General features: G+C 45.0%; 1 protein-coding gene across 2 annotated transcripts in view; it reads left to right on the top strand.

Moving 5' to 3' along the window:
• Nucleotides 1-21,267, top strand: part of CACNA2D3 (calcium voltage-gated channel auxiliary subunit alpha2delta 3) — a 930,450-nt gene that overhangs the window by 500,125 nt on the left and 409,058 nt on the right. For both annotated transcript variants that reach the window (XM_025377234.1, XM_025377233.1), the window contains exon 11: nt 736-849. In XM_025377234.1, coding sequence (XP_025233019.1) covers nt 736-849 — 114 coding nt within the window. The remainder of the gene's footprint in view (nt 1-735; nt 850-21,267) is intronic.

The following is a 21,267-nucleotide window of genomic DNA, read 5'->3' as shown; positions in this document are numbered from 1 at the left end:
GTCAGCAGGAAGAAATCCTTGAGTTAAGAGGGGTGTGGAAGCCAGCGTTTTGTTATGTAGATGAAGCCTCTAAGTGAGAATAGATGGCAAATATCTCTTTTCGGACCTTAAAAGGTGTTAAACTCTTAGTTAAATCTCTCCTGGATTAGAAAAGACCTAGAAAGAGAAGGAGATTCTCTAGAGAATGCAAATATCCCCCCCAGGAGAAGACTTTATAGGGCCATTTCCAAATAAGTTAAATAAATATATTTTGGAGTAAAATACCTTGATTTCCTTCAGGGCCTGCTATCTGCCTTTTAATGCTATGTCAGAGTCAGATTGCTACAAAGGGTCTGTTTTGTCAGTCTTATGATTGTGATTTTAACATTAGTGCTGATCAGTTCTCCCAAAACTCCAAAGAGAGAGGGTATAGCCAGGCATGTCTGACCCATCCCCCACTTCCTGGCATGGACTGAAGTGCTTGTTCAGATTTCTTTGGGATTCCCTTGGCCAACAGTAAGGTCTGTTTGGTTGGTTGGAGGGCTTAGAATTTTATTTTTGGCTTGAAGATCCAATTTGTCAGAGCAAATACGGTGATCTGTGTGGAAAGACTTTTTGTGTAGGTTGTTTTGGTGGTGGACAGTGTGCTCTTATTTTAAAAGGCTTCTTTAGCCCAAGGCCTCATGTCTCTGATTTTTCACTGATACACAGAATTATCTGATGTGTATACCATTTTGAACTTATTTCTTTCCCTAGTTCAACCACACGGGACAAGGAAGTATCTGCAGTCAGGCCATCATGCTCATAACTGATGGGGCGGTGGACACCTACGATACAATCTTTGCAAAATACAATTGGCCAGATCGAAAGGTAAGTTGATGCTGATCCTGTCTGTGCAGTGGACTCCATTGAGAATCTTTACTGTAATCTCCAGCTTGTCCATGAATATTTGCCCCATGTAGACTTAATCTCATAATGATCTATGTGTCTTAATTTAATTTAATAATTGTCTTAATTTAATACTTAATTTAATACTTAATTTAGGAGAGCTAAATAATTAAACATGAGGCCAAAGTACATAAGAAAGCAGCAGTCTTTTTTTGCAAATATGCACACACTCTCCGGGGAGGTTCTCTGGTCCTCAGATATGGGGCCAGGGAAGTCACGCTGGCGCTCTCGGGTGATGTTCTCCGGTCCACAAGTAGGAGGGGCCGAAGAAGTCACACCGGCTCCTGCCGGCAGCGGACTTTTATGCATTGGTACTGGAAGGGGGAGGGCAGTGTGCGGGATAAGGGCGTGATAGGGGCGTCTCCATAGGCGTGGCTGGGTAAGTTTCGATCTCTTCGGATTGATGTCACCTGGCGCATGCTCGGTTGATCTGCATCTTCCCGGGCGTGGGCTGCATTTTCCCGCGCGCGGGAAAGTTGGTGAGGAAGAACCCGGAAGCAACATGGATTGTGCCCTCTTGTTCACCTTCCTCCATCTTGTCCTTTCTCCCTCACCCAAACACTATGGTTTCTCAGCCTTGTGTTTGTTGGTTGACCAAAACTGAATACTGGCTTTTCTTGTCTTCAAAAATGAAACTTTTGGAGGAGAGAAGAAACTTATAAAGACATATGGGACTTATTCCGTGAAAAGATGCATTGTGAAGTGTGCTTCATCCATATTGGGCTGTGCTTTTTTTTATTTTTATTTTCCCTCGAGGCAGAGCTGCATGTTGAGCCCCACATGCAGAATTGAATGGTGAAATCGGCCATGGTAGCCCTACAGGCCTCTCCTTTACATAATGTGTTTGTATAGTTCCTCCCACGGCCCCCATTACCACCCAGAAACTTCTCTCTATCCCCCACTGCTGTTCGCCACCATTGTCAGAACTTGTCTGGAGAGTTCCACGACATTCTTACACATATACATTCTCTTCTTTATGAACTTCCATGTGAGGGTGCAGGTAATAAACTCACATAAAAACCCAATATGATTCAGCATTGTGTTAAAGTGAGATGATGAGCAATGTCTGAGCAGTCATCTTTCTCCATTATTTTGAATGTTAGCTATTCAGTAGAGAATTGTACCATGCTGTAATTGACAGTCTTCAAGACTGTAAAATTGGGAAATGAATTCAGGAGAGAGAAAAATGATCTCAAGGCTAGAATGTGATTCCTATAAAACAGTAGTTCTCAAACTTGAGTGAGCTTCAGGATCACCCAGAGAACTTGTTCCTCTACAACTGCTGATGCAGTAGATCTGAGTGAGGCTGAGAGTTTGCATTTCTAACTAGTTCCTGAGTGCTGCCGAGGCTACTGGTGGGGAACCACACTTGTGGAACTACTGCCACAAGAAATAGCCCAAAGAGTAGGGTTTGGATACTCAGCAGGCTTTGCCATATTGCTGCCCTCTATTGACTTTTACAAGGACCCATTTCCTCAGCTAAATTCAGTGCACAGGTGTGTGTTTCTTGGTTCATATTCTGTCTTAAAAACTGTCAATTACCAATCAATATTAAAGGTCAAGATATTTGTATTAGTCCATTTTCACACTGCTATAAAGAACTGCCTGAGAGTGGGTAATTTATAAAGAAAAGAGGTTTAATTGACTCACAGTTGTGCATGGCTGGAGAGGCCTCAGGAAACTTACAATCATGGCAGAAGGGGAAGCAGGTACATCTTACATGGTGGCAGGTGAGAGAGTGAGTGAAGGGGGAAGAGCCTCTTATAAAACCATCGAATCTCATGAGAATTCACTCACTATCATGAGAACTGCTCCCATGATCTCATCACCTCCCACCAGGTAACTCACTCAACATCTGGGGATTACAATTCAAGATGAGATTTGGGTGGGGACACAGAGCCAAACCATGTCATTATTCTATAACATTTTAAAGTTGTAGTTTCTCTCATAAGGGGTTACACCTGCCACTTTGGGGCCAACATTCCTATGTGACAGGGCTGCTGATGGAGCTGAGCAGCAGCTGTCCCCATTAGGCAGCAAATGCATGCGTCCTTTGAACGTGACCCTCATCACCACTCTTCATTTCCTGTCAGCCTACTTCACTCATATGGTTTCCCTCCCACAGGTGTGGAGTTCCTGACCACTGCTCTAGGGGAACAGGTACTTGCTGTTCCCCAGCCTCTGGGGATTTGTTCCCTTCTTTTAGGTTTGCCCTGAGCCTTCCCTCTTCTCCTCCAACCAGAGGCCATTTGTCCTTGCCTGAGCCCTAAACTCAAAACTCCCTAGGAACTGTCTTAAGGAAGTATAGCTTTGTGTCCAATACGATAATTGTTTCTGGACCTGTCTTTCATCTTCATTCTTTGGTGAGTCCAAGAGAACAGGTTCTCTACTTCTGAGCAATCCTACTGCCTTTCACTATATCCCATCCTGCCAAGAAGTGTGGCGTAGAGGGCCTAGGGTACCTGCCTGAGCCCTTCCCCCTAGTGTTTATGTCCTGTGTAATCTGTTCACCTTCTGTGTGGGCAGGACCTGTGGCTTGTTTTTAAATCTACAGGATCTGTGGCTTTTAACCGATGGAATCTCATATAGGTGAAGGGTTTTGTTTCAAGTCAGCTGATTTTTTAGTTAATCAGAAGGGATATTATCTTGGGTGTGCTTTCTTTCTTTCTTTTCTCTCTGTCTCTCTCTCCCACCCCCGCCCCCCGCCCTTCCTCTCTCTCTCTCTCTCTCTCTCAATCTTTTAAGTTCTGGGGTATATGTTCAGATTGTGCAGGTTTTTTATATAGGTAAACATGTGCCATGGTGGTTTACTGTACAGATCATACTATTACCCAGGCATTAAGCCCAGCATCCATTAGCAATTCTTCCTGATGCTCTCCCACCCCACAAAGGTGCCTAGTATGTGTTGTTTGCCTCCGTGTGTCTATGTGTTCTCATCATTCAGGTCCCACTTATAAGTGGGAACATGCGGTGTTTGGTTTTCTGTTCCTGCATTAGTTTGCTGAGGATAATGGCTTCCAGCTCTAACCATGTCCCTCCAAAAGATGTGATCTTATTCCTTTTTATGGCTGCTCAGTGGTATATGTACCACATTTTCTTTATCCAGTCTATCACTGATGGGCATTTAGGTCAATTCCATGACTTTGCTATTGTAAATAGTGCTGCAGTGAACATACCCATGCTTGTATCTTTATAATAAAATGATTTATATTCCTTTGGGCATATACCCAGTAATGGGATTGCTGGGTCAAATGGTATTTCTGCCTCTAGGTCTTTGAGGAATCACCACACTGTCTTCCACAATGGTTGAACTAATTTACACTCCTGGGTGGGACTTATTTAATTGAGAGTCCTGGAAAGAGGAACTGGACCCTGCACGAGGGCAAAGAGACTCTCCCTGATAGTGTGATACTATAGGCAGCCTTGAATGTGAGACTGGCCTCCAGCTGACAGCCAAAAAAAGCCTGGACCCTCAGTCTTGTAGCGAAAAGAAATGAATTCTGCCAATAATCTAGGTGAGCTTGGAGGCAAATTCTTCCCCATTCAAGCCTGCAGATGAAAATACAGCCCAATTAGTACCTTGATTGCAGACTTCTAGGATCATGAGCAGAGGACCCAGCTTGTTTGTGCCCCAACTCCTGACCCACAGAAACTGTGAGATAATAATAACTGTGCTGTTTTAAGCCACTATATTTGTGGTCATTTGTTATGTAGCAGTAGAAAACTAATACAAGAAGCAAGGAAAAGGGAGAAAGGGAAGGAAATAACTTACATAGCAATGCTATAAAGCATCCCCAAATCTAGTGGCTTAAAATAACAATAATTTATTATTTCTTGTGATTCTGTGGGTTAACTAGGTGGTGGTTCTATTTCACGTGGTGTCAGATGGGGTACCTGGTGGAGCTAGGAGCTTGACTGTCTGCCTCAGTTCTCCTCTCCATGGGCTTTCTCTCCGTGTGGTATCTTATTCTCCAGGGCAACCCTGTGTGTCCACTGTCCTCAGTACAGTAGCCTGGATTACCTTACAGTGTAGCAGCTGGGTTCCAAGAAAGGGAAAGCAGAAGGAAGTTGGTGAACAGACCAGGGGAGCATTTGTGAGTGTCATTTGTAAAAGCTGCTTACCATCCAACAGGGCCTTCCTCCAAGCAACTGCTTAATAAAGCATTTTAGAGTGAGTTGGAAGAAGGAATGCATTATTGGTGATTTAACTGTGAGCCTATGAAGGCAGCATCATGATTGCTTATGCAATGTGTCCCTTGCCAGTATTTCATTTCTGAGAACAGAAATGAGGAGTTATTTATTCATTTATTGGATGCCATTTACTTTTGCCTAATATCCATTGGTTATGACTTAACAGCAGCTCTTACACACTTGGAATAAAATATGAACTCCAATATGAGAGGAACTCGTTCCAGGACCTGCTCAAGAAATAAAGCTGCATTCACTTAAATTAGAAAAATGGCTATGCCCACCATCTATGTAGTTGCTCTTCCAAGTGAACTAAAAAAAGGAAAAATCATGGAATTATTTATCATTACCTCCCCCTGATGCACAAGACAGAGCGGCAATAGCCGGATAGGTAAGAAAATAATTAGCCAGGTTATTTAAAGGAGAGGTTGGCAAACTGTGGTCCATGTGCCAAATCTGGCCCATTGCCTGCTTTTGCAGCTTATGAGTTATGAATGATTTTCACATTTTTAAATGTTCAAAGAAACAATATTTCATGACATGAAAACATTATATAGAATTCAAATTTCAGCGTCCATAAGTAAGGTATTATTTTGACATAGTCACACCCATTTGTTTACTATTTTCTATGGCTGATGGCAGAATTGAGTAGTTGTGACAAAGACCAGATGGCCCGTGAAGCCTAAAAAATTTACTATCAAGTCCTTTAAGAATATGTTTTTCCACCCCTGATTTAAAGGAGCCTTTGAAAAATTTAGACCAACCAGCGTATTGCTGAAAGTCATTGAGATACCCTCAGAATTTCATGACTCTGCTGAATTCAACAGAAGATGGTAATGACGGTTTCTCCCTATTTTTCCACTGCTTTTTCTACTTGAATACACGATTATGTTAGTCCATTCTGCATTAGCATAAAGGAACACCCGCGGTTGTTGTAATTTGTAAAGAAAAGTGGTGTATAGGGCACATGGTTCTGCTGGATGTACAAGAAGTATGGTGCCAGCACCTGCTCTGCTTCTGGTGAGGGCCTCATGCTGTTTCCACTAATGGCAGAAGGTGAAGGAGGAGCAGGTATGTCACGTGGTGAGAAAGGAGGAGGCAAGAGAGAGAAAAGGGGTGGGGCCAGGCTGTTTTTAACAATCGGCTCTCGCATGAACTATTAGAATGAGAACTCAATCACCATGGGGCAGCACCAAGCCAATCATGGAGGATCCACCCCTATGACCCAAACGCCTCCCACCAGGTCCCACATCCAGCATTGGTGGTCAAATTCCAACATGAGATTTGTAGGGGGCAAACATGCAAACTGTATCAGTTACACTAGCCAGATAATAAATGATGGAGGGCTGGGAGACTTGATGCCAAATACTCCTTTTCATGCTGTAGCTTCTCTTACCAAAATGTTTAGCAGCCCTTTCTCCTTTTCTGTAATGAGTAGTTCTCTTTTCTTTCACTCTCTCCTTGCTTCTCTATCAATGCTACCATCAAGACTGGGATATCTTACATGGTGATGGGGTTGATTAGAGGTAGAGTAGGCTGCAAGGCTGCTCAGCCTTGGCCTGGAACGTTGGAATGTAGGGTCTTTATAAATGCTAGACTTGACTGCCCCTTGAACCCGGTTTTGGTGGTGACACGGACACAGGACAGAATTTCACAGCTTTCAGGTCACTGTGGTAACAGTGAACAAACACCCTGGAAAGAATTAGGCTTCCTCTGCAGAGGCTTGGGAAATCAGAGTCTCCCTATCTCAGTCAGCTTGGGTTGCTATGACAAAATATCAATGACTGGGTGGCTTATAAACAACAGGAATTTATTGCTCACAGTCCTGGAGGCTGGAAGTCTGAGATCAGGTTGCCAGCATGGTCAAGTTCTTTTTGAGGCCCCTCTTTTGGGTTGCAGACTGCTGCCTTCTTGTGGTACCCTCACATGGCATTGAGTCGAATGAGGAAGCAAGCTCTCTTGTGAGTCTTATAAGGACACTAATCCCATTCATGAGGGCTCCACCCTTATGACCTCATCTAATTCTAATTACTTCCCCAAAGCCCCAACTCCTAATACCATGATCATGCAGCCTAGGATTTCAACATACAAATCTTTGGGAGACACATTCAGTCCATAACACTGTCTGTTACTGTGGGGGCAGAGTTGAGCTATCCATAAATTAATAACCCTTATTTTACCTTGTGTTACACTTTAGAGAGTGAGGATTTGATCTGTAACCGTCAAATAACAGAGCACATGCTAACTTGTTTCTACTGTAGGTAAAATAATGACATACTGCCTAGGTGTGCAGGTGGATGGTGACCCATCCACACCTGTTAGATTTCACTGCATGAACTGACCCTCACCTGCTTCTGATTTGAGCCACAGAAGCAGTACTAGAATGTTCTACTTCCTCTTCATTTGCCTAAACCTGAATTTTCCTCAATAATTTTTTTTTTTTTTTTTTAAATAGAGTCTTGCTCTGTTGCCCAAGCTGGAGTTTAGTGGCAGCATGTTCTTAACTCACTGCAACCTCCACCTCCTGGGTTCAGGTGATTCTCCTGCCTCAGCCTCCCCAGTAGCTGGGATTACAGGCATGTGCCACCACACCCAGCTAATTTTTATATTTTTTAGTAGAGATGGGGTTTCACCATATTGGCCAGGCTGGTCTTGAACTCCTGACCTCAAGTGATCCACCTGCCTCGGCCTCCCAAAGTGCTGTAATTATAGGCGTGAGCCATCACGGCAGGCCTACTTTTTATATTTTTTATAGAGATGGGGTTTCACCATGTTGGCCAGGCTGGTTTCGAACTCCTGGTCTCAAGTGTTTCACCTGCCTAGCCTCCCCAGGTGCTGGGATTAGAGGCCTGAGCCACTGTGCCTGGCCCTCAATGAGAGAATGTTTTAAGCCAATTTCTTATACCCCACTTTATAAAACAATACTAATGATAGCTAATTCCTACTGATTGCTGAGTGTCAGAGACTGTTCTAAATGCTCCATATGTATCTAATTCTCACAGAAACCTCATGAGAGGTATACTATCGTTATCGCCTTTCACAGTTGAGGAAACTGAGGCATGAAGAGGCTACATTCAGAATTTCCTGACTTGCATTTGGTGGACCTGAAATGACCACTCCAGCACTCAAATTCTGAGCCTAGACCCTTAAGCAGGATGCAGACATCTTGAGAGCTAAACAAGGTAAAATGACCATAGGTCAGAGGAAGAGCTGTCCACACGCTATACATTGTCATCGGGACAGTAAGTCCATTTCTTTGGCCTTCCGCCCCCAAGTACAGGAGGGTCTGCAGAATGTCAGGAACTCGGTGATCTCAGAACCCACTGGGGCTACAGTCAGACAGCAAATTGTGGGGCCTCAGGATGAGGCTCTCTAGATGTGATTAAATGATTTTCCTCTTCTAAAAGGACAGGAGAACGTCAAAGGTGAATGCGATTTCAGTGCTGTGTACTGTGCGTTTTATTTTCAGTTATCTCGAGAAAAAAATAAAAAGGCAAGGATGGTAGCTTTGAGGCCATGTGAGAGGCTCAGGGCTGCTGGAGGATCCTTGGTGACCTGGTGGGGACTGCAAGGAGGGCAGAAGCAGCTCTTGGTTTGAGGATAAAGGGATGCCCTTGATCATGGAATGGCTTGGGGGACCTGGCTTGGAGCACTTTTGGAACCTTGTTGGAAGTGACTGTCCTTTGGGCTGGTGTCACATGCATCTCCGAGGAGGAGCTGACTTGGGGGTTTTGTGCCCCAGGCCTCCCCCGCGGTATAACTTGGAGGATAAAGCCTCAATCCAGCCTTACCCTAGTGGCCTCTGGGGTGCTGGAAGGCTTAGCGCTGCCTTGGCGCCTCTGAGGTTGTTTTCTAAAGTTCAGGAATCCCCTCTCTCCTGATCGTTCCATGGGGCATGTGCCATTCTGAGGGCCAGAGTTCCTGAGCTGATTCAGGGGTTATTCTTTTAAGAACCCAGCCTTTCAATCATCTTAAGCAATTTGGGAGGAAGGCTTTGTTCTTTCTTCCCCATTAAACTGCATTGTTCTCTTCTCTGACTTTCAAATCATTTTACATAGCATTTTCTTTGCTGGCAGAGGGAAAAAAGGGAAGGAGGTAGCCGTCTTAGGGTGATGCATTCATGCAACAAGTATTTATTGAGGGCACTCTGTGTCTTGCAGTCCATTGTAATGAAGTCCAGAAGTAGGGGGCTAAGACACCTCCCATGAAATCACATAGGACAAATAACAGATCACAGGTAACCAGCAAGTGAAAAGATCAAATCATTTAATCATAAGTCTTCTGAACAAAACAAACAAGAACCTGAGACAGAGAATGGATAATGGCAGGTCTCCTAGACAGGGTGGTCAAGACAAGCCTCTTGGAGGAGAGCATGTGTGAGGGAGAGGAGCTGGATGGGGAAGGTATTCATGGCAGAGGGAACAGTAAGGTGGATGTGTATGAGGAGCAGGAGGAAGTGCAAATGGCTGGAGCCCAGTGGACATGGGAACAGGGTGATAGGGAGGCTGGCAGCACAGGCAGCAGCCAACTTCTCTGGGCTTCAGTGGGCACCCCAATGAGATGTTGGGGTGTGATCCAAGGGGGCAGTGAGGAGCCATGGGAGGGTTTTTTTTTTTTTTTTTTGAGACCAAGTTTCACTGTGTCATCCTGGCTGGAGTGTAGTCACATAATCATGGCTCACTGCAACCTCCGCCTCCCAGAGTCAAGCGATTCTCCTGTCTCAGCCTCCCAAATAGCTCAGATTATAGGCGGACACCACCACACCCAGCTAATTTTTGTATTTTTAGTAGAGACAGGGTTTCATCATGTTGGTCAGGCTGGTCTTGAACTCCTGACCTCAAGTGATCCGCCTGCCTTGGCCTCCCAAAGTGCTGGGATTACAGGTGTGAGCCACCGTGCCTGACATATGGGAGGCTTTTGAATGGAGAGGAGTGAACTGACTGTTTTCAGAAGTGCTCTCTGGCAACTGTATAGGGAGTTGGCATAGGAGACATGGACTTGGGCTGCATGTACCGATGGTATTAACTCTCCTCATCACAATTGATTAAAAAGGGTGGGGAGTGTAGGTGGTAGACCCTTTCACTTCTGTGAATGCTCCAAGATGCTCCTATTTCTCACTGCTATTTCATTCCAGGGGTCTCTTGGGTACTGACATTTCTCTCTTCTCTTTTTCCCTCCTTTCCTCTTCCTCTTTATTTCTCCTTCCCTGGCTGAAGTCACATTTGGTCCAAAAGTTTTGAGTGAGTTTGTGTCATTGCTGTGTTTTTTCAAGGGTGATAAATCCTAAAGCTGTCTCAAGAAAATAGGAACACTCATTTCTCATGGTCAGTCAACGGCATGACAGGAAAAGGCATTTTCAGTCGCTGTGGTGAGAGCTCATGCAGGTCCTCCCTGCAGCTGAAGGGGGAGTTGAAATGGTTCGTTGTCTCCGGTTTATTTTTAGTTACTTCTGCTGATATTAGACATCTTGTGACTCCAGCAAGAAGAACATGACAAGTTAGGAATGAAGCCACTGATGCACGGCTGCTGCCAGCCATTGAAAAATCGCTTCATGTTAGGGGCCCAAGACAGACACGTGGTACTTCCCCTGTCGTGGAAAATGCGGTTTCTCTTCCTGGGCTTGGCATTGGGGCCTTGGGCTCCATCCAGGTGCTGCTGACCTCAGAAAGAAGGTGGGAGGACAGTGTGCATTCTCTTCAGGTGACACCCACCATCCTCTAGTAAATGGCTATCTAGGTAGCCACTCTTAAGGGAAGCCTCCTCCTCTCCTGGTGTTGGGGAAGAGTCAGACACTCTGTTGCTTTAGCTCACTTTGTAATGCTTAGCCCCACCCAATGGGGAGCACTTCCAGTAGCATTCTTATTTTGCACATGAGGGAGCTCAGAGGATTTAAGTCCCTTGCCACTGAGCTCACAGCAATGAAACTGGAAGTCTCCAGTTTCATATCCATATCCAGCTGTCTCCATATCCACTACTCTCAAATTGTAGCACGTTGGAATCACCGAGGGGTTGGCAGTGGGGGGACTTGCCAGAAGTGATTCGTGGGCTCCATTTTCTGCAGACAGGACCCCAGAATCTGTGTTCATAGGTGGCTCATAGACCATATTTTGGTTATGAGGGAGTTAGGGTGCCTTCTGGGGCTTGGCAAAGAGTGTTTGTCCAAGCCGGAGCATGTCTAGAAATGCCATTCAGTGTGATTATATTCCCAGTGAATTGGGCAGGGTCCAATTAGGGACAGGCACCTACCAGTTATTTGAACACAGAGAATTTAATGTTAAAAATTGCAAATCAAGTTTTGATGAGATGAAAGGACAAAAGAGAACTCTAGGTTATCTTGGAAGTAGCAATTGCAGGCAACAGCCACCACCTCAATAGTTGGTATGGGAGGAGGGGCAGAGGAAAGAAAGAGGTTATTAAAATTTAGAAGCTTGGAGGAGAAGCTCTATCAGGCTGGGACCCAGACCTCTCAGAAGGGCATGCCGGCTGGCAAGTGCTAAGGTCTCTGAGCTCAGAGGAGGGTCCTGTGAGGGTGAGAATCAGACTTTTTAGGAGGGAGTTCTGGGGTCCCTGAAGGAGATGCAATGAGACTGATTCTGTGAGTGTCGGGAGAGCTACCAACTAGATTAATTTACTGCTACTGGAATGAGCTGTCCATGCTGGAGTGAAGAAACCCTGCTAGGATGAAGGCGTTCGGAATGAGAATCCAGTGGGAAGCAAACAGAAAGGTCCATCTCCTTCCTCCATGGATGCAACATCCTCCTATTGACCTTATTGGCCAGACCGGGCAGATCCTAGCCAGGAACAGCTGACAAAGCAAAAACGTGGTTTGCAGAGCCCCAGTGCCAGCCCCAAACCGGAGGGCCAGCCTCACAGAGCCCAGTCCAACGTGTGCTTGGTGCTGGGCATGTTAGCTTACTGGCTGGAATATCCAGTAATGACTGGACGCTTGCTGCATGAATTCTGTATTATTTGCAATCTACTGATATGTGACGTTCTTATTTCCTAGGTTTTTATTTCTCTCGGACTATTGAGTAGGGCTCTTGCGGGTATGGGCGGGAGGTCTGTGCTGCCTAATGGAAAAAGGGTAGTGTCTGGATGCTGACAATTTCTCCATCTGTAAAATGGGGCTAATTATACACACCTGGCAGTATTGTTAAAAATTAAACAAAATGATGTGCTCCCTAGCTCAGTGCTGGGCACACAGCAGGCACAGTCCACGATGGCTATATCATCATCATCGTTACCATAATTTTCAACCGCTCGCATTGTTAAAATCTGTCTGCTGTAGTTAAAACATAGTTGTACTGCATGGATTTGGATGTGGGAAATAGAAGGTGCTCTTTTATCCCTGAATATGGATTAGTCTTATGCGGTGTTTTGGTTGACTTAGAAGAAGATTAAAGTATTCTACTGCATTTACAAAACATACCCAGGTTTTTCTTTTTCACCTGTTTCATGAATAAATATATGTTCAGTATCCATTTTACCTGAACTCCTGGTATCTATCAAAATATACTGAGAAATATTTGACCATTCGGTATCATTAATTAATGATAAGTAATAACTAATGTTCATCAATTCAAATGAGTTTCAAGAAACAAGAGCCTGTCTATATTAGTGAAATATAAAAAGGAGGTTTGAAAAGTAGTGTCACTTTTATATTATTTGTCCATTTTCTGGAGTAGTGGTCAAGGCTCACACTACCTGGGTGGGTATCTAGGCTTTACTGTTTCTGATCTGAGTGACTTCAGGCAAGTGATTTCCTCTCCTTGTGCTGTAGTTCCCTCATCTAGAAAATAGGGGACAAGAACCATGTCCCCATCTTGCAGGGTTGTTTTTGGCCAGATTAGTAGTGCCCAGTGTCTACTGAGTCCTTGTGGGGAGGCAAGTGCATGGTGAACTTTAGCAATGGGGAAGATTATGACCCGGGAGACGCTGGACCAGGATCAGCAAGTGCCTCTGAGTAGGCATCCTCAGGCAGCCTGTGCTGCTGTGAACACAGAGAGGATACAGACTTGGCATGGTAGATTTGGGAATGTGTACGGTCTGATGAGTGGGTTTCAAAGCACTTAATTCTCCTAAGTGACCTTGAGTTATTTTCTTTTCTTCTTTTTTTTTTTTTTACATATATACAAAGTTTTATTTTATTTTATTTTTTTTTCTTTTTTTTCTTTTTTTTTTATTATTATACTTTGAGTTCTAGGGTACATGTGCATAACATGCAGGTTTGTTACATATGTATACTTGTGCCATGTTATCTCATTCACTCCCTTGGCAAAACTCTCCCAGCAAGTGGTTGAATGGGAAGCCTCGCTGCAGCCTGTTTGTGAGAGACCATAGACTGTGAACTGGCTGGGACCCCAGTAAATGGCGGTCCCCTCCAACAGAGGCTCCTTGTCTGTGGCAATCAGAAACTGCCCAGTGGCATCCCAGGAGAGCTAGCCTGGCTGAGCCCCATCCTGGCTGAGCGCCATCCTGCCTGTCCATGAACTCATTAGGTGAGCTGTGCCTACTTTCCTGCCATTTCCTTTGTAGGATAGGCCAAGGAGGGGAGCTGAGCAGCGCTGAGAAGAGGGCAGGGCAGCCTCTCCCAGATAGGAAGAGCGCCCAGTGTGCAGAAAATTAGGGGCCCACAGGCCTGGCAGCCAGCTGTGCTTCCCCACTCCCTGATACGTGCACATAAGGTGCAATCAAATTGCATGACTTCTCAATTCTCAGATGGATTTGTTTCACCAGAAGGAGGCAGGCACCCTGGCCTGTTCTCCACAGAGCAGTGGAGAAACCTTTCCCCAGTTAGAAATAGTACACAAAAATTGCACATAATTATACAGTTGGTGCATGTGGATGTATGTATATGCTATGTTATGATCACAGCCCAGGTGATAAACATATTTATCACCTCCAAAAATTTCCTCATGTCCCTTCTTTTTTGTTTTGTTTTTGTGATTAGAACACTTAACAGGAGATCTAATCTCTTACCAATTTTTTGGGTGCATAGTACCATATTGTTAACTATAGGCACAATGTTATACAGCAGATCACAGGAACTTTCTCATCTTGTGTAACTGTAACTTTATACACATTCAACAACAGCTCCCCAATCTCTCTCCCCACCAGCCCCTAGTAGCCACCATTTTGTTACCTACTTGTATACCTCTGACTATTTTAGATGCCACGTAGATGAGAAATTCCACAGTATTTGTCCTGTGACTAACTTATTTCACTTTGCATAATGTCTTCCAGGTCCATCCATGTTGTAAATGGTAGGATTTCCTTCTTTCCAAGGCTGGATAAGATTCCATTGTATGTATATAAGGTCAGGCACAGTGACTCACATCTGTAATTCCAGCACTTTGGGAGGCCAAGGCAGGTGGATCATTTGAGGTTAGGAGTTCGAGACCAGCCTGGCCAACATGGTGAAACCCCATCTCTACTAAAAATATAAAAATTAGCCTGGCATGGTGCCGCATGCTTGTAATCCCAGCCACTCAGGAGGCTCAGGCGGGAGACTGGGAGGTGGAAGTTGCAGTGAGCTGAGATTGCCCCACTGCACTCCAGCCTGAGCAACAGAGTGAGTGAGACACCATCTCAAAAAAGAAAAAAAAATTCTGTTGTGTGTATACACTAGATTTTCTTTATCCGTTCATTTGCCAATGGACATTGCATTGTTTCCATATCTGGGCTGTTGTGAATGGTGCTGTGGTGAACATAGATGTACAGATACCTCTTCGAGACAGTGATTTTATTTTGTTTGGACATATACTAAGAAGTGGGATTGCTGGATTATATGGCAATTTTATTTTTTAACTTTTTTTGAGGAATCTCCATACTGTTTTTCATAATGGCTGTACCAACTTACATTTCACCAACAGTGCACAAATGTTCCTTTTTCTCACCAACGCTTGTTATATTTTGTCTTTTTGGTAATAGCCATCCTAACAAGTGTCAGATGGTATCTCATTGTGGTTTTGATTTGCATTTCCCTGACGACGAACAATGTTGAGCATCTTTCCATTTACCTGTTGACCATTTATATATCTTCTCTGGAGAAATGCCTATTCAGGTTCTTTGCCCATTTTTAAAATCAGGTTATTTGTTTGCTATTGAGTTTTAGGAATCTCTTATGTTAATGGAAATTAACCCCGTATCAGATAAATGGTTTATAAATGATTTCTTGGAGATGATACCAGAAGCATAAGCAACAAAAGCAAAAAATAGATAAATGGAACTACACCAAACTAAGAAGCTTCTGTGCAGCAATGGATACAATCAACAGAGTAAAGAGGAAACCTATGGGATGGGAAAAAGATGCTTTGAAAACTGGAGGCTTCTGATACCAAAGATTCCCCCAAACCTCCAGTGACTCCCCGCTCAGTGCGGAGTTGAAGCCAAAGTCTCAGTGGGAGTCAGCAAGGCCTGGTGTGATGGGTCCCTGTTCCCTGCCTTCCTCTCAACTGCTGCCACCTCATGCCCTCTGCGCAGCCCACTGTTCTCAGGCGTGCAAGATACACAACTACTTTGGGGTCTTTGTGCTTCCTGTTCCCTCTGTCTGGGGCACTTTGCCCCCAGATTGCCACACTGACTTACTCTAACTTCCTTCATGTCTTTCGCTTAGGTACCACTTTTTCAATGAGATCTACCCTACTAGATTTAAAGTTGTCCTCTGTCCCCTGATCTCCAGCTATCTTAGTCACTGCTTTTCTTTTACTGATAGTCAAAGAAAATGCTTTTCATCTTGTAAAAAATTAGACGAATAACACAAGGAAGTAAATTTTTGTTATGTCATCTGCTAGAAGTGGAACACTTTGTGAGCTGGGCACTATGTTTGTTTTCTCCAAAGTGCCCAGAGCGGTGCCTGGCACACAGTGTGTGTTCAGAGAGCCTTTGGCAGGAGGGCGTGAATGCCTGCTGAGCACTTTCCCGTGTTTCCCACGAGCATCACTTCTTGATCCTCCCAGCACTTTTATGATGTAGATATTTATAGTATGTCCCGTTTGTAGGTGAGGAAACCGAGTTGAGAGCAGGTTAAGTAACTTGACTCCAAAGCCCATACCTTTCACCTGATCCCCAGTCCCTCCTCCTGGTCCGAGACTCTGAGAGTAGACAGAGATCATAGAAGTCTGCCTACGGCTTCCCTGTTGAGCTTCCTTGGGAATACAGAGAGCATCCAGGGACCTGGGGAGCATTGCCAAGAAGCGTGTCCTGAATTTTGAATGGTGCTGGATGCACTTTCAGGAAAACTGCCACGGGGACAGAGAGGGTGACCTTGGACAGGAAAGGCTTTCAGGTGGTAGAATTTCCTAGCATCTTGAACATCTTCATAGTACGTAAAGCAGTGGTGATAATTGCTGTCATTATCTCTGCAGTGTTTGTCTTCTCTAGTAAACAACAAGATCAGTTCCTGTTTTGTTCTCCCCCAGAGCTTAGTGCCTGGCACAATGCTAGATGCCTAGGTGGTGCTTAGTAAACATTTGTGGAAGGAGATCAGAACAAGCAGATTTAGGTCAAAGCATGGTGTCTGTATCCTCCCTGCAAATCCCCAACTGCCTTGTGTATTAGGCATAGGCCAACAAAATAATGACTTACCCTTTGAATTCGATCCTGACAACCCAAAGGGAATGATTCCCAACTCAAAACCTGACCTAGTACTGATTACTTTTTCCATGTCATTGGGTCCTCATCACAGAAGAGCCTTTTGCTTTCTCTTTTTTTGAGACGGAGTCTTGCTCTGTCGCCCAGGCTGGAGTGCAGTGGTACAATCTCGGCTCACTACAAGCTCCGCCTCCCGGGTTCATGCCATTCTCCTGCCTCAGCCTCCCAAGTAGCTAGAACTACAGGTGCCTGCCACCACGCCCGGCTAATTTTTTGTAATTTTAATAGAGATGGGGTTTCACCGTGTTAGCCAGGATGGTCTTGATCTCCTGACCTTGTGATCCACCCACCTTGGCCTCCCGAAGTGCTGGGATTACAGGTGTGAGCCACCATGCCCGGCTGCTTTCTAAGCTAACTTTATTGGTGGAGAAATCACATTTACACCTCATAAATGAAGCTCCTTGTTCCAGTAGATTTTGGGAAATCATGTATTCTCCATAGGCTGGCCCTTACATTCTCTCTTCAAACATCTGGAGATAAAACCTGAGGCTCCCAATGCCAAATGGTTTTGGCCATCAACTGATTATCTGCCCTATTTACCTTACCTTAATCATTTCCATAAAAATATGAAGGGAGGAGATTTATAGGGCTTAATGAACATGGTCCATGACTGCAGCCCAGAGCGCCAGGCCCTGGCTCCTCTCAGACCCTTCCCTCAGCCCAGAGCCTCCCACAAGAGCCTTTGTGCTCCCTCCCTCCCAAGACCTCCATGTGAAAGTCGAGCTCGGTTCATTGTTCGCTTTTTCCTAATGTGAAAATAGATTTTGTTCTATTCTGCTCACTCCTCGGGGATTCCTATCTAGAAAAGAAAACAGCTGAGGTTGGTGACTAATGGGCCTCTTTGGGGGAGGCTTGTATGACCTGCATGTTAACTGTCCAGAGTGAATCCTGCTGCCTGCCGCCTGCCGAGCCTTACTGGGAAGCAAAGAGGCCCGTGTGGAAATCCATGCTGGAATGTGAATTGAAAGTGAGATGTCGAGGGAGGATTAGCCAAATGGCTGGGAAGCCTTCTGAGGCCCTGCCAGACCCCTGAAACAGATTTCCAAGGTGTGCTTGGATCTGGAGAGGGTTAACCCGGCTGGGGGACAAGTGTCTAGAGCCTTCTAGGTCAAAGCCTGAATTTTTAGCCCTTTCAACCCTTGTTTCTGTGAATCTGACCCTCAAAGCCCATGATAACTGTAGGGTTTTTAAGATTTGGATCACTTTAATTTTGCTTTCACATGATGTGTTTCTGTGCCTCGATGGGACAGAAACAAAAAACTGATGGTTTTAGAATTCAAAGAAGACTGTTCCGGTTCATAACTCCAAATGGGAGGATGTCTGTGTGAGCCAAGGACATACTTATTGAAATGTGTTTTGTCTCCACAGAGTAATTACCTTAACCCTCCTAAAGTATTGACCCTTTCCCTTCCTCTCGACTTAGGAAAGGGGCTATATGCTCTTTTCATTAAACAAAACTTACAGGTACATTAAAAAAATCCAGAGAGAGTCCTCTTAGGGTTTGACAGCTGGCTCGCTAACATCAGAAAAAAGGGGTGTAGTGCAGATGCTGGGGTGTGGATCTCTGTTTCCACCTCTTGTAAGCAGAACACTTAAAGATTCCCAGTTTCCTGTTGCTGCAGTAGATTCACCAGAGGTGGTAAAAGGCTGACTTAGCAGTCTCTCCAGGCTCTCAAGAAAATCCCAGAGGAACGGCCCTATGGTTCACTCAGACATCTCACAGGTGTGTGTGTGTATAAAAAATATAACTCCACATCTTCAGCGAAATATCTCCCCTCGATCACCACTTCTTTTCCTGCTATAGGCTTTCATAGTATCTGCTGTTAATATTTTCCTTAATGACACCATCATTTATAGTTAAAATTAGATATTAATTTTGGGGTTTCTCTGATTATCAACTCTATGCATCGTAAATTACATAAGGGCAGATATCATGTTCCTCTGGGTCACCAGTGGATGCCCAATGCTCAGTTTGTTAGCACATAATAGCTGCCTGATATGAAGTTGCTTCTGTGTGTGTGTTTGTGTGTGCGTGTGTGTGTGTTTTTTATAGATGAATTGGCGGGGATGCTGGGAGCCTGTATGCTACTGCAGACTGAACACAGAGCATGTGCTTGCAGCGTTGAAATAACTCAAACTTTCATGGATGGAGCCTGACACTCCCTGGACTGGCCTACCTGTGATCCCTGGAAGGCTAGCCTTGTTGACCAACACAAGGGAGAGTCTAAAGTGACTAATCTGTTAGGACTAGCCACAGTCCTAATAGATGGCATTCAGTCCAGCAAGGTTTAGGCACCAAGTGCCTGACTTTGAGGACTGTGAAGGGTTTAGGAAGACCTCTTGGACAGGAACAGCCAAGAATTCCCTTAAGGTACTATTGGTGGCCCCATCCATACCTCGTTCTCCAAAGGCCCTCACCTCCTCCACATCTGAGCCCCTTCCTGCTCCCTCAGTCTCAGGCCAGCAAGTGTGTCTGGTGGGCTTGCCTCATGGTCTCAAGGATCTTGCTGCACTTACTTCTCTCCTGGACTCCAGGGCTGTTTAGGTCCACCTGGCTGGTGCTGTTGGTGGGAAGTGTAAGTGTACTTAGAAGAGACAGGAAAGGGAAATATCTTCTCAATGTTAATGTGGAAGAGGACATTCAGTAGGAATAACCAGGAGTTGGAGAGTCTTACATTTGAAGGTCAGAGAAGCTGAGTTTGATGACCAACTTAGGCTTGTACTGTGTGATCTCAAACAAGCCACTCAATTTCTCTGGGCTTCTAATTTGTAAAACAGCCTTGCTGATAGTGGCTCCTTGTCAGTTTTGTGGCAGGAACCAAGTGAGCAATAGCATGTCGCAGTCAGTACGTTTCAGTCCAGGAACCAGTGAGGGAAATGGGATAATATTCTTGAGGAGAGAGAATAAGGTGAATGAGTCAGGACACCCCCAAAAAGACCTTGATGGGATGTGAGGCCTCAGAATGTGAAAGTGCTTCAGAGGAACCCTCCAGAGCTCTCTGGAAGGATCCCTCTCTGTCGTTGCTGCGGCTGATGTTTTCAATGACTTAGTTGTAGAGTTTACATCCAGAACTGACTAGCCTCTCTCTAGTTGTGTGGGAAGCTCTGTGGATGTTGGTGTCTTTGAGCCAGAGAGGGGGTTTGGCTTGTTCTAGAGGCAGTGTGGCACCTGCTGTTGTCTTCAGCCCTGTCTGGACCCCAGAGGCAGTTTGAGCCACGGTGTCCACCCCTCATGCCCTCATGGCCCTGGGCCTCTCAGTTATCTATGTAGTGACTTGGTCTTCCAGGCACCAAGACTTTGATCCACCTGAGTCAGGAGGTTTGTGTGAAACCCTTCCTGGTTTTCTTTTTTAAAACACAAATGGGATCTGGAATTGATCCCAGATAAGACATCTGCCTCTTAATTTCACTTCAGAGGGGCAGGATGACAAGAAAGGCGATGAAGACAACTAAATGCATTTATGATTTATGCCCCCTGTGATAAATCAATGAATGATTTCTCCCCAAAATGTGGTCACTGCCTGACTAACTCATACCAGCTGACACATCTGTGAGATGCACCAGCAGATGGGGGCTGAGCCCCTTCTTTGCCATGTGCACACCAGTCCTGGAACCCAGCACCCTGAGGACTGGGGCTTGGATGTGTGAGAGAGGAGGTCGTCTGCATGCAGTGTGGAAGATGGCCACTTCACTGCCACCTTCTCCTGCCTGTGTTTTCCCTTCTTGCGTCCTGATGGTGCAGTCATGTTCAGCCTGTCCTTGGTTCATCTCCAGCATTCCTTTCTGTGCTCGCCTTCATGTGTGGTGAGTTAGATTTTTCCATTCCCTAAAGGTGATTTGAGCAGGCCCAGTTCTCACCAGAGTCCCTCAAAGCAAGTGGGGAGAGTGGAAAATCACATTAACTCTTTCATTAACTCCAGCTGTGCTGAGCCAAATTGGAGATGGCAAAGAGGTTGCATTCCCAAGGGCCAGCTTCAGGCCTTCTGGGGTAGCTTTCTGGATTGCTATCTTAGATAGACTTTTTAGGGCCAGTCTGGCCAGTAAAGGGACTAGTGAATATAATCTGCCCTGCACAGCAAGGACAGTGGTGGCCCTGTGCCATGGGTAAGGCCAGTAGTGGCCCTTGGACAATGGGTTTACCATCCATTTCCGTTTCCCCGAGGTCTCTTTGTATCCTGGATGCTTGACCTTGCATTTCTGAACTCAGAAAGCCATATCTACATGTTCCAAAATACTCTGTCATTTGAAATTTTCAGAAATCTGTTGAACCCTATTTTGGCTGCTTGGCAGCTACACAGCAGCTGGATTGCTTACTCCTCACCACCACTTCCCCCTTCTCAGCATCATCTGAAGCTAATTTATCCAGGAGTAACTTGGTTTTTGTGGGGAAATGTCACATTTTATTTTATAAGTTAACTGCAAATGAAACCGCCTGGTTGTACCTCTCATTTTCCTCTTAGTGAAAAATGTCTTTGTTCCACCATATTTTTGCCTTTCTTT

This window comes from Theropithecus gelada, chromosome 2 (genome assembly GCF_003255815.1).
Source record: "Theropithecus gelada isolate Dixy chromosome 2, Tgel_1.0, whole genome shotgun sequence".
In the NCBI taxonomy this organism is placed as follows: Eukaryota; Metazoa; Chordata; class Mammalia; order Primates; family Cercopithecidae; genus Theropithecus; species Theropithecus gelada.
Note: the sequence above shows the minus strand (reverse complement) of the source record. Positions and strands in the feature narration are given on the sequence as shown.